Here is a 22,614-nt window from a genome sequence, read left to right on the forward strand (position 1 = left end):
GTGCGTTCAGTAATAAATAAGAGTATTTCCCATTGGGCAGCCTGTGTGGATAGGGGTCCCAGGTGGTTGTGGCACCGTGGCAAATAAATCTCAAATTTAGACATCATATCCTCACCGAGAATAGGAGGTAGATCCTCTATTTGATGTGGATATATTCATGTGTCAGATACAACGTAAAAAATTATTAAAGGGTTTGTTTTTAAAAACGAAACATGCAAGAAGTGAGGGAATTATAGGGAGGTGATTTCGTGAGTGCCAGGGAGCAGAAAAGGGAAAAAAGAGAAAAAAAAAAAAAAGCACACAGAGGGCGTGTATTTAACTTTGTATTTTGGCACGCATTGTCTTCATTTACAGCTATGTCTGATAAATGAACATGTTTGACATTTCTAATAAATGCAGCACTATCTGGAGCCTAGGAGGAAACCAGGGTGTTCGGGCTCGGCTGAAGCTTCTGCCGGTGACATCTGTTTGGGGAGGGGGAGTCAAATATTTTTTCTTCTTGGCAAAATTATCTGCCAGAGAAACAATGAAGCATGAAAAAGTGCTATTTAGAGTGTAATGTCTACATATGCTTTAAAAAATGCTAGCTGTTACCTTCTGGGAAACTTTCCTTCATATGTCTATTTTTATTGCAGTAGATTTTTTAAACTAATATTACAGGTTGAAAATAACGGTACCCATGCAGTTGCACAAGTCGTAAAGTGGGAAGCACAGCATGCTTTCCTAGGCATCTGTAGCTAGGACGCTCTGCAATTTGTATGGAGGTTACACATTAATGGCCTTTTCTCTAACACAATAATTTTTCTTTAAACAGGAGACTAGACAGAATTCAGGGGTAGGCTATTCTCCACAACTGCAAATAATAAGAGTGATTTTTTTTGTTTGTTTTAATTACAGCTCTCACATAAATTTCATTTTGTGAACACACTGGTAAGTGCACGTTGCTGGGGCTTCCAAAATGTGGCGTATCCCACTGATGTCTCCAACTTGCGAGTGGGCTCAGTTCTGTAATTGGAATGAAAGGAATTTTAACACTATTTAGACAAAGACTCAAATGCAGTGTAAAGGGAAAGCTAGGATTTTCTCACATGATATCTGTTTTAGTTTAGAGACTTATTTGTAATGAACGTCACATATGCAGGATTTGGGATTTCTTTGTAAAGAAACGCATGTATTTGTTCACCATTCACACTACAGGTCAAAGTTTTTAGCAATAGTTATTCATAAAAGCTCCTTTCTCTAGCACTTATTTTAACTTCTTCTAAAGCCAACCACCAAAACCCCATTTGTTTGTTTTTTGCCAGCACGTCTTTACTCTGCTTTTTAATGTTTCTGATGTTTTTAAACTGCCTTATATATTCCTATCAAAATGCTTAATTGCCATACAACTATATTTTTCTCCCAATACAAGTCATATCTCTCATGAGATATCTGCAATAACTGAGTCCTAAATGTCACTCTTGAGAATATTTGCCTAAATACTTTCATCTGAGGTTGAGCTTTTTTTGCAAAAGTGATTTCTCCATTTCTGCTTCCTCGGTGTCTGTGTCTCTGACTTGTGATCAGAGCAAAAAAAGAAAAAAAAAGAAAGAGAGAGAAGAGCTAACTTTAAACACATGAAATTAGGTTTACTATACAGAATTTTGTTACGCAAAATCACGTCTGCTTTCAGGAGCTATTATCCAAACTGGCACATAAAGGAAGGTCAAAATGTAGAGGGTGTACAGTGCCTTCCTCATCTGTGAAAAAGGGGAAGGCAGGCAAGATGATAAACTGGGCAGAACTCATCAGCGCCAAGCACAACCTGTTTCCTTCAAAATAAGGCCTTCATTTGGAGTCGCAGTATTATCTTTTTATTTTAAGGGCCACAAACAAGATAAAACAAAAATTGCTGTGTTTGGCCATATATTCAAGACAGTGCTGGCTTTGTCTAGCATTTTATTTATGTTCTAAGAGAAGTTGACTATGGGTGCAAACTGTATGAATTTGTAACATTAGTTGCATGAATTTGTGTCATTTTAAAATGGGTCAGTGCTTAAGAGTCCTAATAGTGAAAGCAACTCAAGGCTTTGCCAATGGCCTTACTAAGGAGAAAATAACAGTTTGTAAGGTATGAAGGAAAAATCATCAGTTTAGCAAAGATGAGAATTGTTTATCTTTACCATTAAACACATCTGCACCCAAGCCACTTCTGATGAGAGATATCTGGGTTCTCTCTCCATAGATGAGCAAGCTCCTAGATGAGAGGCTTAGGGCAGTGTTCAGAGGGCCTAGCTCCCTGTTTTTTTTTTGTTGTTGTTCTTTTTTTTCACCAGAGGGCAATGAAAGGCTAACTTATTTGAAAACTGAAGAGTTTTGGGGCAAGGTGGGGAATGGAGAGGTCACAGTTTTACATCTATATTAAATATTGCTAATTGCTAAAAGGGGCCAGCCTCACAAACAGCCTACACTTCACCCTGCGATACCGCCTCCCTACTCTTCCACTATCGTTGGAGAGAGGAAGCATTTTACACTTCTAATGAGGTTGTTGGACCCAGTTAAACTATACACTAAGAAACTGAGTACAGAATCAAAAAAATGCAGTTTATTATTGTAGATTATTCTTTCTCTTGATATAACCAGAATTGAAAATGAAAGAAAAGCACATAGGAACATCACGCGTGGTTAGTTAGTAACTCAAGATATAAAACAATTTTGCACAGCAAAATATGTAAAAGAAAGTAACTGACAAGATTTTTTTATATTTATTGTGGTAAGATTTACTTTTCATTATTATTTTTTTAAGACAGGATGTCAGTCCCTGAAAATAACATTTACTGATTATTGCCTTTAAAACTGTGGATTTTTTTAAAGTTACAGAAAATCCAGTTCTGCACCACAATACAACTGTAAAAAAATCTGCATCATCTTAAAACTGTGCAGTAATGCCATTTTTATAACTGCATAAATTTTATTAGCGTTCTAAACAGTTTTGCAAAAAATTTTTTGTATTATATGCTTGCAGGTTATATCTTAGTGCAATTCCATCCCAAATATTTTAATTTTGAAAAAAGAAACCATACATTTTGAATGTAAAATACCCCTACAGATATAAACAGGGGTGTTTCCCCTTTTAATACTTTGGTTTTCAATACAGTCAGTGGTATAGCAAAGACTACACATACCCAACTTATATTTAAGTTGCAAGCACATGCTGTATAAGCTACTTTTTTAAACAGTCCCCTTGCAAACTCTACCCCCCTTAACATCACAACAGTAAACAATTTAGTGCATCAATCTTTTAAAAAATCTACAGCTAAACAGGCCTAACTCTTTCAAATTTATCTATAACATTCCTTTATCTGTAGCATACATTTTAACTGGGCTAACAGATTATAAAAACTAGAATTAAATTATATACTAGAAACCCATAGCATTCCACATTGGACAATGACCAAAGCGAAAAAAAAATAATAATAAAAATAAAACAAACTCAAAATAACGGGGCAGATTTCTTTTCTTAAAAAATAAATTTTAGACTGCTTTAGGCAACAGCACAATTTTAGTCCCCAAAATGGGATGTCATTCTTATTAAAAAGAAAGCATTAAGATTTCTTCAATTTTGCCATGTTAAAATTTTAACCCATTCAGGCATTTTTGATAGGGAATGACTTCAGTGCATTTACAATGGGAGGCTGAAGTTCTGGGTAACTCAAAGCAGTTTTGGAGCAGATGCAAACTTTCACAGGAAGAAGGTTCTTAGGGTTGCACTTTTTTGTTCTGAACTCAAAAAGTCATGAGGCAATAAAACAAAAGTATGAATGCCATGCCATAAGTCTTCGAACGTCCATTTCCAAGCCAAAAGGAAAAAAAAAAGAAAAAAATAATTATACCATACATGTCCAGCATGCAGGCTTTTTTTTATTAATATAATGTCTCTTTTCCATAAAGTCTTTGAAACAGTTATAGTTCATTGTTGCTAAGACAAAGTAGCAAGCATAATAATGCATGAGATGAGAATGAGTTTTTTTTTTTTTTTGCTTTTGCTTTTTGTTTTCTTAATGGTAGACTAAACTCTCAAATTTGGCATCATAAGGCCAAAATTCACAAGTCACACCCAGAAGGTTGATGCAGGCTTGATTGTGGCAGGTTCATGAGGATTTTTTTTCTCTATTTTAGCATAACAATGCTAAAAAAAAACCCGATGGAACTCAGCACGCTGCGAGTCTATAACATTTCACATTTTTTTTTCCTTTGCAAGCTCAATCTCACATGAAGAACTCAGGAGGAGAAAAAAAACTTTGCCTTTTATCTAATAAGAGATGGGTGGGGAAGGGGTGAGAGTGGAAGTTGGGGAAAAGGGCCAACAGAGCAAGCTCCAAAAAGTAAAAATTAAAAAAAAAATCCAAACAAAATAAAACACACACACACAGAAAATGAACACCAGCTCATGAACTGAAGAAAAAAAAATGTGAATGATGCAGGCTTCAAAGGTGGGCAATGTTTCACACGAAGAGCTCTGCTGAGATCTTTGAACTTTGTGCAAGACTGGGGAGGGGGGATTGTAAAAAAAACAAAACAAAACAAAACAACAAGCTAGCAAGTTATGGAGAATTTCAGATTGGCAATCCATGAGCCAGACACCCTCTCCCTCCCCAACTCACAACAGTCACCACCCCACAAACTCGGGGCAGGGTCGCGTGCTTGCATGCCTGTGTGTGTGTGTGCGTGCGTGTGCGCGTGCCGGGGGGCAAAGAGGGGCAAACTCAGTAGGGGAGGGGGCGAGGTGGTGGCGAGCGTGGCTCTGGAACTAGCAAGCCCACACCCGAGCCGGACCCCCACGGAGCACTTAGTAAGGTGGCTAGCTGGGATCGAGTGTCAAGACTCACATGAAAAACTCGGGAGAGGACGGGTTGTCGCTGCTCGAGCCGTTTTCTCGGAAGCCGCTGCTCACCAACTTCTCATATTTCTCCTTGTACGCGTCCCTCTCGCGCACCAGCCTGGAGATCTCCTGCTTGAGATGGTCGACCTGCTGCAGCAGCTGGTTCTTCTCGGACTCCAGGACGTGTCTCTGCTGCACCCTCTTGAAGCGGCAGGACTGGGCATAGCCGCGGTTTTTCAGGGTCCGCCTCTTCTGCTTCAGTCGGATCACCTCCTCCTTGCTGACCCCGCGTAGCTGCCGGTTCAGCTCGCGCACCGACATGGTCACCAGCTGCTCGTCGGAGAAGCGGTCGTCGAAGTGCAGGCCGCTGGCGGCGTGGTGCGGGTGCAGGGCGCCCCCCGCCCCCGCCGCGCCCCCGCCGCCGCCACCGCCGCCGCCGCCGCCGCCCCCGGCGCTGGCCGGGCCACCGCCGCCCGCGCCACCCGCGCCACCGGCCGAGGCGGACGCGCTGCCCGCGGCGCCGGGCGCGCCGGCCGTCGGGTGGTGGTGGTGGCCCGCGGCATGGTGGTGGTGGTGGTGGTAGTGCGGGCCCGCGCCGCTCTGCGCGGCGGCCGCGGCGATCACGGCGGACACCACGGCGGCGGCGGGGCCCATCTCCTCGCCGCTGCCGCCCAGGGAGGCGCCGGCGCCGGCCCCGGCCGCCGCGGCCAGCTGCTGTGCCCCGCGCGCGTAGCCATCGAAGCCGCCCTGGAGCTGGTGGCTGTTGCTGATGAGTGCCTCGACCGCGTCCTCGGGGCTGAAGCCCAGCGCTTCGGGGTTCAGCTGCTGCGGGTAGCCGGTCATCCAGTAGTAGTCTTCCAGGTGCGCCTTCTGCTCGCTGCCCGAGCCCGGGCTGGGCGCAGAGAAGCTGGGGGAAGGGGGCACCGAGCTGCACGGCGTGCTCATGGGGGTGGAGGACAGAGAGCCCCCGGCGATGAGACGGCCGCACTGGCTGATGATGCGGTCGGTCTCCACCGGTTCCTTTTTCACTTCAAACTTCATCAGATCGAAGTCATTAACATATTCCATGGCCAGGGGACTGGTGGGCAGGTCGGAGTTGCTCATTGCCAGTTCTGATGCCATTCTCCTGCCGCCGCCGCCGCCGCCACTCCGCCAGATGGGCTGCAGGAGAGGGGCCAGCGGGCTGTGCTGGGTGGTCAGCGGGTGAGCCAGCTTGCCGGGCTGGGGCGCTTCTAGCTCGCGCGGCGGTGGCTGGCCCGAAAGCTCGGAGCGCGCACACACACCCCCGCCCTGCCCGCGCCCGCCCGCCCTCCCCCCTGCTCACGCCAATGTGCTCCCTCTCGCTCGCCCCGGCCCCTCCTCGCCTGCTCGCCTCGGTGCGCGCCGAGCCGGCGGCTTCAGGCTCGGGAAGGTCCTCCGCGGGCGGCGGCGGCGGCGGCGGCGGCGGCGAAGCCGGAGGAGCCCGGCCCGGTGCGCGGCGTCCCCCGCTCGCCGCTCGGCTGCGCGCTTTGCATAAGGAGGGCTCGCCTTCGCTGGCCGGGGCTGCAGGCGGGGCGCGCGGCGGCCGCTCGGGGCTGGAGGCGCGGCGGGCGGCTGTCCGGGCGGCGCTGGCCTTGGCACGGGGGAGTTAACACTTCATGCTTCTCGCCGCCTCTTCTGCCTGGCTCTTTTTTTTTTTTTTTCCTTTCTCTCGCGCGCTCTCTCCGTGCAAAGTGCAAGACAGAGGTGCAGTTGGGCTGGAGGAAAGGGAGGGGGGAGTTTAGTTTTTCTTGCCTTTTTTTTTTTTTAAAGCAAAATAGCGAAGTCCTGGGGCAAAGCGAGGCAGAGTAAGGGTGGGGGGAAGAGGCCGAGCCGCTGAGCAGCCCGAGCTACAGCTCGAAGATGAAAAAAGATTTTAAAGCCTCTGATCCAACAAGAGTTTAAAGCAATTGCTGAGTTTTATAGCAGTTGTGACGTCAGGCCCAAATGGGAAATTGACTGGCACTCCGGGCCAATGGGAGGTGGCGAGAGCGGCCGCGATTAGCATAATAGTATAGAAACAAGGAAACTTTTCGGAGCTGTCAATCAGGGCCCAATCAGCTGACTGTCAGCTGGGACGGGCTGGCTTAACCCTTCCTGTGCCGCAGCCTCGGCCGGCGGGAGCGAGACCCTTCGCGAAGTTGGGTGCAAGAGGGGAAGGGACTTTTCCAGAGGGGCCTCAGGGAGCCAGACGAACGGTTTGCTTTCATCCGGAGTCCCAGTTTGCCCGCCACTCACTCTCCGGAGACTGGCCTGACTCCCCTCCCTGCCTGCCCTCCCCCCCCCACCGCCCTCTCCCCTTGGTTCTCCTTCCCCACTCGCCCCACAGGATTGTGATTCCGCCTAGCAGCTTTGCCTCCTTTCTCCACCTTGGGCACCGAAGTGTCTGCCCCGGGGACCTTCCTTCTCGGAGCCTGGCTGTGCCTGGAGTTCAAATTTAGCCCCCAACTCTTTGTCTCTCGCCCGGGTGCCCGCCTGCGGGTGGATGCGCGGGGGTGCAGGGGTTGGGGACCACGCGCGGCACCTTGCGGGGCAGCGCGCCTCTCCGGGAGCTTCGGAGTCCGCAGAGATTGAAAGCCCATTTGATTATCTCTTTTAAAGGAGGCGAACTAAGTTGTTCAGGGGGTCATTCGGCGTGGGGAGCAGCCGCCCGCTGGAGACGCGTGCCTTTCGGGGCAGCGAGCGCCCACGCGAGTTAACTCCCGGAAAACTCACAGCCAGGTCAGACCCACTCAGTTCACCGCTCCTAACTCGGGCCTGAGTTTGGCCTTTGAGATTCCTTTCTCTATGTCTCTACCGCTCTCTCCCCTCTCTCCCTCCCCATCTCTCGCACACACAAGCCCACACATCACACACTTGTGAAATCTAACCCTTGTTTATCAGGGTCCCACGCGCCCTTTGCACTTTTACGTTTCACTTAATTATTTCGGACGTGATCGTGGCGCTCAACAAGCAGAAAAACAACACCCCAGTCCTCACCAGCTCCCCTCGAAGGGTTAAATTTTAAACCACGGTTTCTCGGACAAGCCCGGAAACCTAGTGTGGGGGTCGGGGGGGACTGCTTCCCCCTCCCCCTTGAAGATGCTAATAACTGGCTCAATTTTCTAGATCGATTCTTTTAAAGCTTATGCAAAGGGAAAAATCGAAAGAGGAAAGAAAAGTAAGAAAAGAGAAAAGAAAGAAAGCAACAACTCTGTTTCTAAGATTTTAAAGAGATAGGCAAGTCTCGGAGAAGCCGAGATTTATTTGGGGAAGGCTAGAGTGCACGAAGCCGAAGCAGCTTTTGAAAGACCAGCCCGCCTGCTTGGAAGTTGGAACTGTTGATCTCGCCAATTAATTAAATGCATTCTGTTTTAATCATACTCATTTTACTTTACGGGATGGGGAGACGCTAGGAGGGTGCACACACAAAAAAATACTCGGAAAAGCTTGCAGAAGGATCGAAGAGTGAAAACTATTGTTGGACGGAGTTGGTTTTTACCTCGACAGCGCCACCTTTCGGCAAAGGTCAGTCGAAATAGATCCGTGTCCAGTGTGTTGATGAAATGAAAAGAAGCTAGTTTCCCAAGGCGGGAGGAGAGAGCAGGCACGGAAAGTTAGTTTGGCTGCGGCGTGAGAAGTCGACCTTGTAGGAGAGTGGCTGAAGAAAGTGCTGGCAGATGCGGAATCATTCCCCGCACCCGCACCACCCCGCCCCGTATCTCCCCTTCACTGTTTACAAAGAGGAGAGGGGGCATAGAAACCCCAGAGTGGAATACTGGTCTGGCCGGCAGATCTTTGCAAGCCGGTATCACATTAGCAGGGCCCTAAACCTTTAAAAGTGCCAGGCTGAATTTTCAACGGACTTTATGGCAATATCGATAGAATTAAAGTTACTTGTAATTCAGTGATAAATGAGATGTCTCTGGTAAGTAAGATTAAGTGCAGTGCTATAAAGTTGTTTATCTGAAAAGTAATTCTCAGAAAACCTGACTTCTGACACTTAGTCATATATTAAACCAGCTTCTTGAACATTGCTCTTCAGAACACTCTTGCCCAGCCCAAGCATACTTTCCTATTTATAACCAGACCTTAGGTGTCACTCAATCTGCTTGGTACAGGGCTGGACCTGTGTTAAATCCTCTGATCGTGGCAGCCTTTCGGTTTTAGAAAATATGGGTGTCCCTTATGGGAGAGCCCCCAGAAGCTTTGTAGGTACATACTAATCCTAAAAGGTCAGCGCTGTCGGTGTTTTCCAGACAAGCACTTTTCCTTTTCATCATTACTGCAGAGAAGTTGTTTGTAAGGGTAGTTTTGATTTTATAGGTGTAAATTGGTGAACTGTTTCTATTACCAGTTTGGGGGAGAAAGAATGCCGATTAAATCAATATTTATGCAACCTAATAATTCCTTTGCTTTATTCCCCTTTAACAGTATTTTACCTATAGTGACGTTAAGGTATTATCATTTATGTATTTGGAGGAAAATCCACTGCTAAAATTAAACACATTATATTATTTAGCATTGTCTTTAGCAATTTTTTGAGACCTTTTTTATCTGTAGCCACAAACGTCTGAAATTTCTCTTTCATTTAAAATATGAATTTAAATGTATTTAGGAAGAATGAATTTTGTTGTTGCTGTTTTTGATAACTAGATTTTTTTCTTTTCCTTTTGCATCATATTTTTGTTAAAAGCTGATAGGATCCCTACCTTTTATAAAACTATTTTTGGCCAGGATCACTCAAACTGCTACATTTATAAATAAACAACATTTATAAACAAAGTTTGCTAATGACAAAGATGCTATATAGAGTCATGGCCCTGTACCTAATGGTTAAAATTACATACCATTTCTATAAATTAAATGTCCATGTTTTAGACAGCTAAATGTATTATTATATGCACATTTTTTACAGTTTATTTTTGTACACTGCTGTCAAGCCATGGTATTTTTCTTTCTCTTATTGCAGAGTCTTTTATGGTCTCCCATTTTTTTCTTTAAAAAAAAAAAAGAGGATCAAAACTGTTTTTTAGATGTATAGCTCTCAGGTTTACAACTTAATTCTCATTTTTGTCCTTTTTTTTACTTTATTATTTAGTGATTCACAAGGGGTGTCTAAACATTTACAGTTTTCTGTTAGCAACATTTCTTTTATAACAATTGAGCACTCTCATTTTAATTAGTACTATTCAGGTTTCTGATTCTCTACAATTACAGCAGGCCACATTTCTTCAGACTTCTTTACTAACATTGTTTCACTTCATTCCAAGCCAATCTAATCCAAATACAATGTGAACTATGTTTTCTTACTGCTTAATATCCTCTTGCTATATATACTCTAGTAATCTCTGTAGAACAATATACAGTAATTCAGTAACCATGCATTTGTCATTATTGACCAATTCAAACCAGTAGCATTAAAGTTTCTGAAATCAATGAATATTTATAGAGGAAGAGTTGGGGGGGCATGGTTTGAATGATGTAGAAAATTATGACACACTGAAGTGAATAACACAATTGTAGCTTCAGGTCAGTACATATGTAACTCCATGTGAAAAGAAAAAAAAAACTGTTTATGTCCAAATTACAAAGATTAAAAGCTAAAAGGAATTTGTTTCCTAATTGCGATTTGCAGCAATTCAAGTATATCATGTTGAAATCAGATGTACATGATCTGAATAAAACCAGATGCTTTAATATAATGTCTGAACTCTGTTTATCTAGAAGCTGATTTTTATGGTGCAGAACTAACCATTGTTCACTAAGTTTCATTATGAAACCAACTAAATTGATTTGAGAAAGAATTGTTGAGAGTAACTGAATTATAAAGCATATACTATTCTTAGGTCTAGAGTTAGATAAATCCTTTTAACAGTCTTCAGTTAGCAGGGTAAGTAAATCACAAATCACTGTTAGCAGTCTCATGGAAGAAAATTAATAGAATCAGACGAGATAATCTGATAAGGGTAAAATTGCTGAGGAAACAGTCTTGCCTCATATTTGAGATGTGAAACAACAGTCTGATTACTAGGAGTCGTTATAAATAGGTGAATTATGTGCTAAATAATCATCAGAGTAATTCAGCATTTATTAATTCTTTTCTCTTTAAGCAATTCACAGTTGTAAGTTAAAGCCTCTCTCTCTTTTTGAAGACACATCTTTTATAATTTTTATTAGAGGTAATTTATTATTTGCATTACCTGTATTTACTTCGTAATTGAACATTTTGCATTTAAATTTATGTAATACATTATGCTTGAGAATATATTTCTGCCTGATTAGCATAAATAGTCACTTACCTCATGAATTATTAACAAAGTTTATCTTAAAATATAGGTTTTTTTATTAAGTAGAACACAAACATATGTACAATAAATTCTGATTTTCTGGTGTAGTTAGAGAACACCTCACATTTGGTTACAGGGAAGCCCGACTACAAGGGAAGAGAGGAATGATGGGGAAGAAGCAAGATAGAGACAAATGTGATTTGTGGGTTTCTTTGGGAAGGGGGGTATCGTTTAGATAGGGCGTATACCTGGGGTGGGGGGTAAGGGAATAAGTTCAGAAAAAGGTGCTGAGCTTTCCATGGACTGTCGGGGTTGCTTACTATATGCTCTTGGCCGAAGTGTACATACTGGAGAAACTCTAACTCCAGTCAGTGATGCTTTAGCGGCAAACTATGGTAGCAAGTAAATAGCTTTGACACAGTTTGGTGTTTTTATTATTTGTTTTTGTTTTGCTTCTTTGCTTATTTGATTTGATCTCCCCCAGGGACCACCTTAGGACACAATATGCACAATTTAATAAAACACTTGTTTGTTTTGCACAAGATAAGTGAAAATCCCAGATGTTCTCTCAAGTGAGAATTCCTGGGAAGGTCTCCCAGCATTTGGTCCAGCATTGCTCCTGCTCTTTATCCCTACAAGGACACTCAATATGGCCTGGCAGACAGGAGCTGGTTAATACACAGATTTGTGCAAATGTGGATTATTTGAATGGCAAGACTGCTTTTGGTTTTAGGCAATAGGTGAAGATGCAAAATGATGGGGCCTCTTTTCCAGCTCTTGTCATCCCAAATTGATGATTTCCATTGCTTCCTTTTTTCCCTTGTCAAGGCAGAGACATCACTTTAGATTTCTTTTCCTTCAATTAGGGACTGTTTATGGTTCACTCTTCCATTGTCATCCCTTTTGAGCCTATTCACAGCTCATACGGGAGATGGAATTTGTCTTGCAAGCATTTAACCCTTCAGAGATTTTATTGTGCTGAAATTGGAACTGATAACGAAACAAAACAAAACAAACAAACAAACAGGAATAAAAGACGGCACCTGATAGGGAGTTGGTCCCTATGTATAACTCAGAGGACAGGTGGTGGCGACAGTGACGTTTTGTTCACCTGCCTTCCTCTTTCTTGTGCTGGGGTGGTTTGTGCTCAGCGTTCCAGAGGCATTCAAGCTAGGAAAATAAGCGGAGTTCTAGAAAATGCAGACCAAAGTTGAGCACTCGTGTGGTTACCAGATGAGTATGTGATGCTGCCAGCTGTGCATTTCTGCATTTGTTTGGCTGGGGCCTGTTTTTTTATCTTAGTTCTTGGTGCATAGAGGGTGTTACTGAGCTTCTCACAGAGTACTGCTCTGTGAGTAGAAGCCCTGAGCATACCCAGCGACCCCCTCACAGCTCCGCCTGTTATGACAGTGTCCCTGATCCAACAAAGGACAGAGAATTGGGCCAATGCCTCCCACTCCCCAAATAAAAATTCAAGTCGAATTTATAGACCTTCTGAAGGTTATTTTATTTAGTAATTTTATAACAAGGATGCAAGCCCTTTGTTAAATATAAACATTTGAAAAGACAGAAATAGGAGGCTATCAAAAGAAAGCACAGCTTGTTCTTATTTCCACCCTATCAGGTGTTACTCCCTGTAGTAACTGGGGTGCTTTATGTATCTGACGGAATGGAGTCGAGCATCCTCAGAGTTCTGCAACTTGTTCCACTCTAACCCCCACCCCCAGCTCAGTGATCTCAAAAAGGGCACTTCTTGATTCTTTGGCAGAATCCACCCAGTAGAATCTTAAATTGGGGGGGAGCGTAGAGTTCTGATTTCAACACCCTCCTTCCAAACAATGTATGAATCTGAATCTGCTTTAAAGCACCCTGGCAAGTGAGTTAACAGCATATAGAGCCAACTTCTCCATCAGACACAGGAGGCACAGAGTTCAGGGCCCACGAGACTTTTTGAGACTCATGTTTTAATTTCTGAAGAAGAGAAATTAATATAATACAGCATGGATTGTATTTGTCATTATACCAGTGCAGCTGTAAAATAGAATTTGTTTTAAATGGAGGAAGGGGACGATGAAAGCTAAAGTGCCCAGGGCCCATGAAAAGCCAAACGCAGCCCTGACAGCATGTATTTGATTACTAACAGTGACAGAGGGCTCACTGCCTTTCAGTTTGACTTTCCACCCTGTCCATTCTATCTTTTCACAGTTCTTAGAGTTATCAGGAAGGTCTTTTATTTTTGCCTTTCTTTTTTAAGATGAAGTCACACTCCCTTTTTCTATACATGAATCCTGATTTTATATTCTTGTATATAGTAAGTTCTTATATGCAACAGAGTCTTCCTAATATAACTCCTTCTCCCTGCATTTTGCTTTTCATTCTAGGTACACCTAGTGCCTTTAACATTTCTACATATGCCTTGACTTCAAGTGCCCCCATCTCCTGCTTGCTAACTCCCAGATGGTCCCCCTGCTTACTGCCCTCCTTTGAGGGGTCGGGTATGAGAACTGATGCCAGATCCTCTGGTGTAATGCTCTCATCAAAGAGCGGGTACAGTGCTTTGCCTCCCACCCCGCCTCCGTCTGTCTGTCTGCCCCTGCTGCAGACCACAATTTCATGAGCCTCTCTGGCAGACGCATAACATCGGTGACTCATCATTTGCGGATGGTTGACTAATGCCCTGAGCCTTTTCTTTTCACATACCCCCATCCTATATTTGTGCACTGATGTGTATGAACCCAAGCATAGAAACTTCCAATGATCCCAGTAGGCTTCGTCTCATTAGATTCATCCTTGCTTGTCTCAATCTCTTTGGATCTAGATTGTGCCATCGACTAGTTTTAATTTGCTTCACTGCTTTGTACCAGCTGCAAATGAAATTGATGTGCATTTTATAGGACTGAGCCTTACTGAACCAGGTCCAGCATCTGCAAAATGGATATTATCAGAATCAGAGATTGTGCTTGTGAAGTGTCTTATTCAGTCCGCTACCACACTGGAGCCCCATTGATGTTTGATGCTATTGTTATTTCCTCCTCTCTGCCTGAATTTTTGGGAGCAGCATTGGAAGGGACAGAGCCTGTAGCAGCCCAGTTGAGATGGCACCCCCACCCCTGATTTTGCAGTGGCCCACATGATCGTTCAAGTCCTCTAGTAGATATTGTATACTGCATCTGGCCTATTTGTTAACTGCGGTGATTTTAAACTGAATTGCCCCATCTGGATGTCCTATACATCTCCCTCCACCTGATCAATTCTAAAATGACATCAGATTTTTTATGGTGTAGGTGAAGGTCTCCATGAAAGAGAACAGGTTACCAGATAATTGTTTGTTTCACCTGCCTTTGGCTTAGTAAACCTTTGCATTGTTAAAATTCATAGTAGTTGTCCAAAGTTTGGACCTCAGAGACCAATAAAAAATAGATGTAACCTAGAAAAATTTAGCAGAAGGGCTCTGTTATTTACAAAAGCTTATTTGAGATCAGTTCTTTCCTCCCTGGCTTTTTTCTTTTGTTTAGATCACCAACTTTTCTGCCATTTCCTGATGCCAGTTTTGAAGCCACAAGGCTTGAAGGCATTTCTTTGAGCAGATGAGTTCAGAGTTTTCAGGGTCCACTTTGGAGCTGCAACTTGTCCCCTGCTCTCTCTTGAAAAGACTTAAATGTGCAGACTTTTACAGACTCTTCCCCTCGTGACTCCCTTCTTGCCCCTTTCAGAGAAACTCGGGAAGGAGAGCAGGAACCAGCTCATGAGTTATTTATGATCTGCTGTTTGTGTCCTGCCCGAGAAAGCTGGGCACAGGCTGTTTCGGCGAACCCAGCCCGGGACCTGCCAGGTTCATGAGGAATGATGGGGACACTTCAGAAATGCGTCCCTGACTGTTGAATCATGGCTCGGCAAAGAGCCGCTGAGAAGGGACAGGGCTTCTGTTCTGCTGCCGTCATGCAGGCTCTGATGGCATAGGCTCCCGGGAAGGCAGGCTGGCAGGCCGGCTGGAGAGATGGCCTCTGAAGTCAGCTCCCCTGGCTCCTGCTGATTCAACCTCTGACCTCAAAGAGGCTCTGCACTTGTCCTCCTGCAACTCGTTTTCAGGCTTAAAATGAGCTGGGTTGCATGAAGAAGTTAGAAAATCACTGTGGATTGCACAGAGGGAGTGCACTTACTTGGCACATGGAACTTGGGTTTAGAGTTGGTGGACCACAACCAGAACATCCACAGGCATAGAATAAATGCCCAATGGATGGGGTATATTGGGTCCTGATGGCCAGGTCGGGATATCTTTGGAGTCAAAATGACAGAGACAGCATGACGGGATCAGAATGGCAGAGCCAAGTCATCCTGCATCCTGAGCCAGAGGCTGCTGTGGTTTTCAGTTAATGTAGTTGAGGGTGGCAGAGCAAGGGATGAATAAAGCATGGATTTATGTGGGTCACTTTGGTACCAGGCCAGTGAGGGGGTAACTCCTGCCCCATCCCAGCTGTGGATTGTGGGGCATGTCAGCCCACTTCCCTGGGCCTCAGTCTCCTTGGCCAAAGGTGGAACCTGCAAGCCACTTTGGTGGGTATTTGTGATGATTATATCTGCATATACCAAGTGCCCTGCACAGTACCTTATCCATAATAAGTGCCCAAAACACATGACCCATCATCATGTGCCAAAGACCCCGGCGACATTCTGCACACCCCCTTCATGCCACGGTCTGCCGCATCTAGGGACTCGGGAAATGTTGCCCCTCTTCTATCTTTGTGCTCTGGCCTTAAACTTGCACTTCCTCACAGGCCCTCTTTCTTTCAATCTCTTCTCTGAGTCGCTGCTCAGACTCACCTGGAATACCTTCACCTCCAACTCTCCTACCCTGCTCTCTGATTAATTGTGACTCTTCTTCAAATCTCAGGTGGTTTCCTCTTAAAAGCATTACCCTCATGTCTTCCCCTGTATTCCCCAAAGCCAGGCTGGGTTTCCTGTCTCAGTTGCACCTAAAATCATGCTCATAGTGCCAGATTAATCCCCCACCTACCCTATGAGTGACCTAAAGCCAGGGACTATACCTTTCATCTTTGTCTCCTCCTTCTATCACAGTGCCTGGCTCACAGTAGGTACTCAATAAATGTTTATTAAAATTAAAATGACTAAATGAATGCTCAAATTCCAGGCCTCTTTTTTTAAGTTCTAACCTATGCCGTGTCCTGCCGAGTTTCCCAGAAAACATGGCCTTGGTTGGGGGAGGGTGGGTGGCTATTGTGCACCAACATTCCAGATCTTCAGTTCACTTTCCACCAGTCCAACTGGCCCATCCCTCAACTATGAGGATGCTATATCTTGTTCACTGATTAGTCCATGCGTTCCCAAGATAGAAGTGGGTAGGAAAAATGGCTGAGATGTACAGGCCCTGAAACAGAGGTGGAACTTCATAAATCTTGCTGGGATGGGTCTTAGGAATGTGTGGATGCAATTATCTAGGTGTGCTGTCAGGATCCCAGCACTGACTGCTACTCCTGGAGAGAGGCCCGTGCCAGCTTTAGTCACAGCTGCTTCCCCAGGTTTTCAAAGCACAGGGACACACTTCTGAAATCTTTGGATAGGAAGGTCTATCCCACCCCCATTTCCACATGCCCAAGTCTTGCCCATTCTTCAAGGCATGGCTCACATGCAGTGTTGCATATGAAGTCTGGCATCTAATAAGCATTTGACGAAGTAAATATCAGAATATTAGATGCTAATACTATGCCACTGGCTCCAAAAGTCCTCCCCAGATTCTGCCTTTTGATCATGGATTCCCACAGCTATACCTTGACCTCTCTTTGGTATCCTTCCATAACTTTGGGGAACAGAGCAGTGCAGCAGTCAGGCATGGCAATGTTGAAGTTCAAGCTGGAGATCTGCTATTTACTTGATATGTGATCTAGGATAAGTTATTTATATGCTTTTGTATCTCAGTTTTTTTCATCTGTCTGATAGAATGCCAATTAGCACACTTTGGGTTGCAGGTTAAAAAAATGACTTTGGCGTACATTGGCTTAGGCAAGAAAGGGAACTTTTTGGCCTGCATGACCAAAATGCTCAGGGAAAGGGCTGGCTTTGGGCCTGTCTGAGATCAGGGGTCTGTGATGTCATTGGAACCAGCTTCCCTCTGTCTGTTGACCTTGCAGTCACAGGCCTCCAGGTGGGAGCACAGATGTTGTAGCTGCCCCAGCCCCGAATTCCCCCAGGTTATTCGGGAGTCAGCCTGAGTGTCCAGTCGGGCAAACCCAGTTCTGGTTTGCTTGGTATTGGTCTGATCGGTTGGACTGGTTATTTGCCCACCCTGGAACTAATCATTGTGCCAGTGGGATGGATTATGCTGATCGATCTACATGGACTCAGGAAGGGGGTGGGAAAGGGACCTGGTGACTTCCCTGAGCCCCTCTGAGTCAAACCACACAGACTGCTCTCAAGTCCATTACTAATGGCTGACGTGGGCTTGGCATTACCCCAGGCCAGGCTCACATGCAGGTTTAAGGCCCTAGAGGTATATGCTGCTGTCATTCCCACTTTACTCAGGAGGTAGCTAAGGTAAGAGACATTAGGTGGCTTTTGCAAGGTCACCCAGCTGCTCGGTGACACAGCCAGGATATGAACTTAGGCAAGGCTACAAGGTCTGTGATCCTGACCATTTTGTTGTATTATGTATTCTGAGAGGGAGATAGATAAGAAACAAAGAGATAGATATAATATAAATATAACAAATATAAATATAGCATATAATACAATAAATATAACATATAATATAATATAAAACAAATATAACAAATGTACTATGCTCTGCTATACCTTCCCATATATCCGAGCATAATGGCAGGCACCAGTAAGAGGTGCATCTTGGTATCCATTCCTCAGAAAATCTAATAGGAGCATTGTCACAAGGAAGATTGTAGGTGATGTTGACTGGATGCCCAAATGAATTGTTTTATGTACCGGTGTGAATCCTCTGATCTAAGAACCCTGTTTCCACCACAGAGACATGTTAAATTGCTTTGTTCTTTTCAGTATCAAAAGAAGAGCCAACAACTGAAAGGAGGAAGTTTGAGGAAAGAACAAAAATTCCTAGACCTTCAGCTTCCCATGGCAGTGAGTGTTTAAAGATGTCAGGCTGAACCTCTGTGCCCCTGAGACTATCTTACTGGCCTCTCTAAGTGGAAAACATCCTGGGAAAAGACAGGTGGGAAGAAATGCCAAGTGATACAGAGCTTTTTAGGGTAACTATTTTCTTTTTCCTTTTTAAAAACATTCTTGACATTTTTGGAATTTCCCTAACTATCCCTAAATTGCTGATTGCTACAAACAAATGTGCTTCAGCCCATTTGCAGGTTGCTTGTCAGTGCCAGGGTGAGAAGATAGGTGAAGGTTTTGTGTTTTGTTTAATGGTGAAAACTGTCCTGTCTTCTGGCTTTCTTGACAGACCTTAAGGCAATTAAATAAGCTGGGATTTCCTTACTTCACTCCTGCCTCCCACCTTGTGGCCCAGTTTTATATGATGCATTTAATCAAAGCATGCAAGCAATTACAAAGCACCCCTGAAATTGCGTTCACATCTGCAGTCAGAATTGCTAATCTTGCCTCCTTCCACCATCCGCCTGCCATCTGATTTCAATTCCCATGAGGTGACTGAGGGTCTACTCATCAATACAAACCCACCAGAATTTACAGTCAGAAAAGTCTGTTTCCAGGAGCTCCCAGAGCTGACTGCGGCTGCAGTGCTGTCCTTCTCGGCCATGGTCTTTCTTACACAAGTTCATGCCTTTCTTTGTGCTGGAATCACTTCCCAACTTTGAACACTGACATGAGTTTACCATCCATTTGCTACATTACAGGGAAGAATGGCTTAAAGTCTTGTGATTGTGGAATTGGATTTCTAGTAGCTAGCTCACTTTTGTCCATGCTCCTACTTATCATGTAATGTTGGGATCTTTAATAATAATAATAAAACTACCAATTTACAAGAAATATGGGGATAGAGACACGGTGTAGATGACCCCAGGAAGAAGCAATAATCAAAATCCAGAACAGGGAAAATTATGTAAGACATATGTTTCAGTTTTTTCAAACAAATAAAATGCCTGTAAAAGGGATGGGGAAAAGAGGAACTGTTTACACATTAAAAGAGACCTACAAAGAAGTGGCTCAAACTCAGAGAGATGGCCACAGAGTGGGCCTTCTGCAGGGAAGGCGGGGGTAAATGCCGGCTGTACCGCACTTCTAGGTTGCCTCCAAAGGGCAGTCCTGCCATCCCAGCCACAGTGCCCAGATACCTGGTGTGCCCGCAGCCTGGCCCATCCTTTCCTGCTGCCCAGCTTTCAGCGTGGCAGGCTCATGCTAACCTTAAATAACCAACTTCCTTCCTTGCAAGGCCTTCTTTGACTGCTTTTCCCTTGTCCATGTGGGTGATGCTTCTCTACTCTGCTCCCTGGGCCCCTTGGCGTGGCATTTGTGGCTGACTATTATGCAGTTCTCCCTTCCACAAGCAGGGTTAGCAGCACCATGCAACCGCGATCTGGAAAATCCCCGTAATTTTTTTTTCAGGGTTTCAGAAAACTCCTTAGCTGCCTCTTGATCTGCAGATGCTGCCTCTCCCCTCATTTTTACATTGCATTTTCAAACTAGCTTTTGCTGGCCTGAAAGTCTGTAGGGGTAGATCCTTTACCTTAATTTTCCTTTAGGGAATCATATAAAGACAGCCTTTTCATGTATGATGCCAGAGTCTACCCGAATGCCTTTTTTATAACCATCCTGCACCCAAAAGAATGTTGCACTTTCTATGCTGGAGAGATGCAGATCTCATGGTTTAGGTAAATGCGTTGCAGTTGTGGTGTAGCTGTAGCAACGGCTTCATGATGTCTTTCTCTCTTTTCTTGATATTCCTTATGGTTGACTCATTAATACCATGGTGGCAGCCAGCAGCTTGAACAAAGCATATCCAACAATTCTACTTTTTCCTTCAAGTTCATCACTTTCCTTTGTTTCTTGGGAGTGCATTCTGAACCATCAGGAGCAACTCACTTGGGATCCATGATTTTAATAGAGTTTTTGGGATTTAAATGACACAAAACTGGAGAAACTCAAGATGCAAAGAGCACTGCAAGATCTCACGTGAGAAGTTCCGCAAACACACCTGGCATCCCCAAACTAACGCATGGAACTACAGTTCTTTTACTACAAATCAAATTTTAAGAAAAAAAATTGTGTAGCTGTTCATTTATGTTATTAAACAGTAAAATACATACTACGCAGGTAATATTATACATAGCACTATATACATTTTAAGCACTTATGAGTTACTAAACTTTTTAAAATTTTATTAATAAAACCAATCAACATACAACAAGAACATTCTTAACATACAAGCATTCCATACTTGTGCATTCAGTGGTTCGCAATATCATCACATAGTTGTATATTCATCACCATGATCATTTCTCAGAACATTTACATCACTCCAGAAAAAGAAAAAAAGAAAACACTCATACATAACATACCCCTTACCCTGCTCTCTCATTGAGCACTAGTATTTCCCTCTACCCAATTTATTTTAACATTTGTTCCCCTTATTATTTATTTATTTTTACTTCATATTTTTTTAATCATCTGCCATACCTTATATAAAAGGCGCATCAGAAAAAGGTTTTCACAATCACACAGTCACTTTGTGAAAGCTATATCATTATACAATCATTTTAAAGACACATGCCTACTGGAACACAGTTCTACAGTTTTAGGCACTGTAATCAGTTTAAGGTGTACTCGTACACCTTAAACTAAAAAGGGGTTATCTATATAATGAGTAAGAATAAACTCCAGGATAACCTCTCTACTCTATTTTAAATCTCCCAGCCACTGATACTTTATCTCATTTCTCTCTTCCCCCTTTCATTCCAGAAGGTTTTCTCAATCACTTGATGCTGAGGCCCAGCTCCTTCTAAGATTTCCCATGTTGCTCCACGTTGCCAGGGAGGTTTACACCCCTGGGAGTCATTTCCCACATAGAGAGGGGGAGGTCAGTGAGTTTGCTTGTCAGTTGGCTAAGAGATAGGCCACATTTGAGCAACAAAAGAGGTTCTCTGGGGGTGACTGTTAGGCCTAATTTTAAGTAGGCTTAACCTATCCTTTGCAGGGATAAGTTTCATATGAACAAATCCCAAGATTGACGGTTCGGCCTACTGATTTTGTTGTCCTCATTGCTTGCGAGAATATCAGGCCTTCTCCAAATGGGGAAGTTGAATTTTCCCTCTTTCTCATTATTCCCCCAAGGGAACTTTGCAAATACTTTTCTTATTTACTGTTTAAATCACTTTGGAATTTATCTAAACTTTTTAAGATACCTCTACATTTCTAGCCTTTGTGTGCCACCTGCGGCTTTTGCAAAAGTCTCCCCAAGTTAATGTCTATGCCAACCCACGATATATTAAAATCACAACAGGGAAAGTCTCAATGTGGAGGGGATAACTGCAGTTGTATTTTTTAAAAAATTAAAATTTGAAGTAGTTGTGGATTCACATGCAGCTGTTGCACACAATATGGACAGATCACATGCACCTTCACCCAGTTTCCCCCAGTGTTGACATTTTGTATAACAAGACCATATCACAACCAGAAAATTGACATTGATATAATCCACCATTCAGATTTCCACAGTTTTACAAATGCTCTTTTGTGTGTGTTTTGTGTCATTTGTGTGTGTTTTGTGTGGTTTGTGTGTGTGCATATTCAGTTCTGTGCAATTGTATCACATGGGTAGATTTGTGTGCATGCCACTATACTTAGTCAAGACACAGACAGCTCTGTCACACAGATTGTTTTTTTTACTCATCTATTACTCTCAGGATTCTGTATCTTGAAGCAGTGTTTAATCACTGTGTATTGGTTCAAGTTTAATCAAACCAGAACCTGGCTCCTAGATAGTCCTACATGAATACTTATGGAATAGAGTCAGATCCCATCAAAGAGACCAGGAAATCCAGAATATGCTCTAGAAAGGTTTGGGGCAGGAGGCAGATAAAGATATCCCAAGGTACCAAGCACTAAGGAGATATATAGTATCTTAGGACCTTTCCTTATGTAGAAGTTTGTGGAGATCTCAGTGGTAACTAGGACTTCACATTACTTGAAAAGATCATGCACTGATGTGATTCAAACAGGAAGTCTGCATCAAGGAAGGGATGGAGTTCTGTGCAGTATCAGGCATGAACCCTGGATTTTTATTTCACTGTATCAATGTGGTTCCTTTTGCAACATCTTTCTATGGATAAGGGAACTCTGATGTGAGTGCCCTTGAAAAGTATGAACTTTTTCCTCCACGAAGCTATACCTCAATCGGGGGCAGCCTCCCCTGTGGCTGGTGATGATTTGGGCCATGGGGATATATCAGACCTGAATGGGAGAGTGACTTGAGCAAGAAATTAGGAATTCTCAGCAGGAGTCTTTGGATTTCTTTCC

The 22,614-nt window shown here is 43.8% G+C and overlaps 1 protein-coding gene and 1 long non-coding RNA gene across 2 annotated transcripts in view; both read right to left on the reverse strand.

Annotated features, from left to right (window-relative positions):
* The window catches only part of LOC143659794 (uncharacterized), a 69,143-nt gene that overhangs the window by 10,397 nt on the left and 36,132 nt on the right, over positions 1 to 22,614 (reverse strand). The gene's annotated exons all lie outside the window — the stretch shown is intronic.
* On the reverse strand, positions 310 to 6,287 carry MAF (MAF bZIP transcription factor). Its single transcript, XM_077133101.1, has 2 exons — positions 4,869 to 6,287; positions 310 to 1,005 (listed from the first exon to the last, which is right to left on the reverse strand). The coding sequence occupies exons 1-2, from the start codon at positions 5,981 to 5,983 to the stop codon at positions 912 to 914; spliced, it is 1,209 nt and encodes a 402-aa protein (XP_076989216.1). The 5' UTR covers positions 5,984 to 6,287; the 3' UTR covers positions 310 to 911.

The sequence above is a fragment of the Tamandua tetradactyla genome, chromosome 16 (genome assembly GCF_023851605.1).
Source record: "Tamandua tetradactyla isolate mTamTet1 chromosome 16, mTamTet1.pri, whole genome shotgun sequence".
In the NCBI taxonomy this organism is placed as follows: domain Eukaryota; kingdom Metazoa; phylum Chordata; class Mammalia; order Pilosa; family Myrmecophagidae; genus Tamandua; species Tamandua tetradactyla.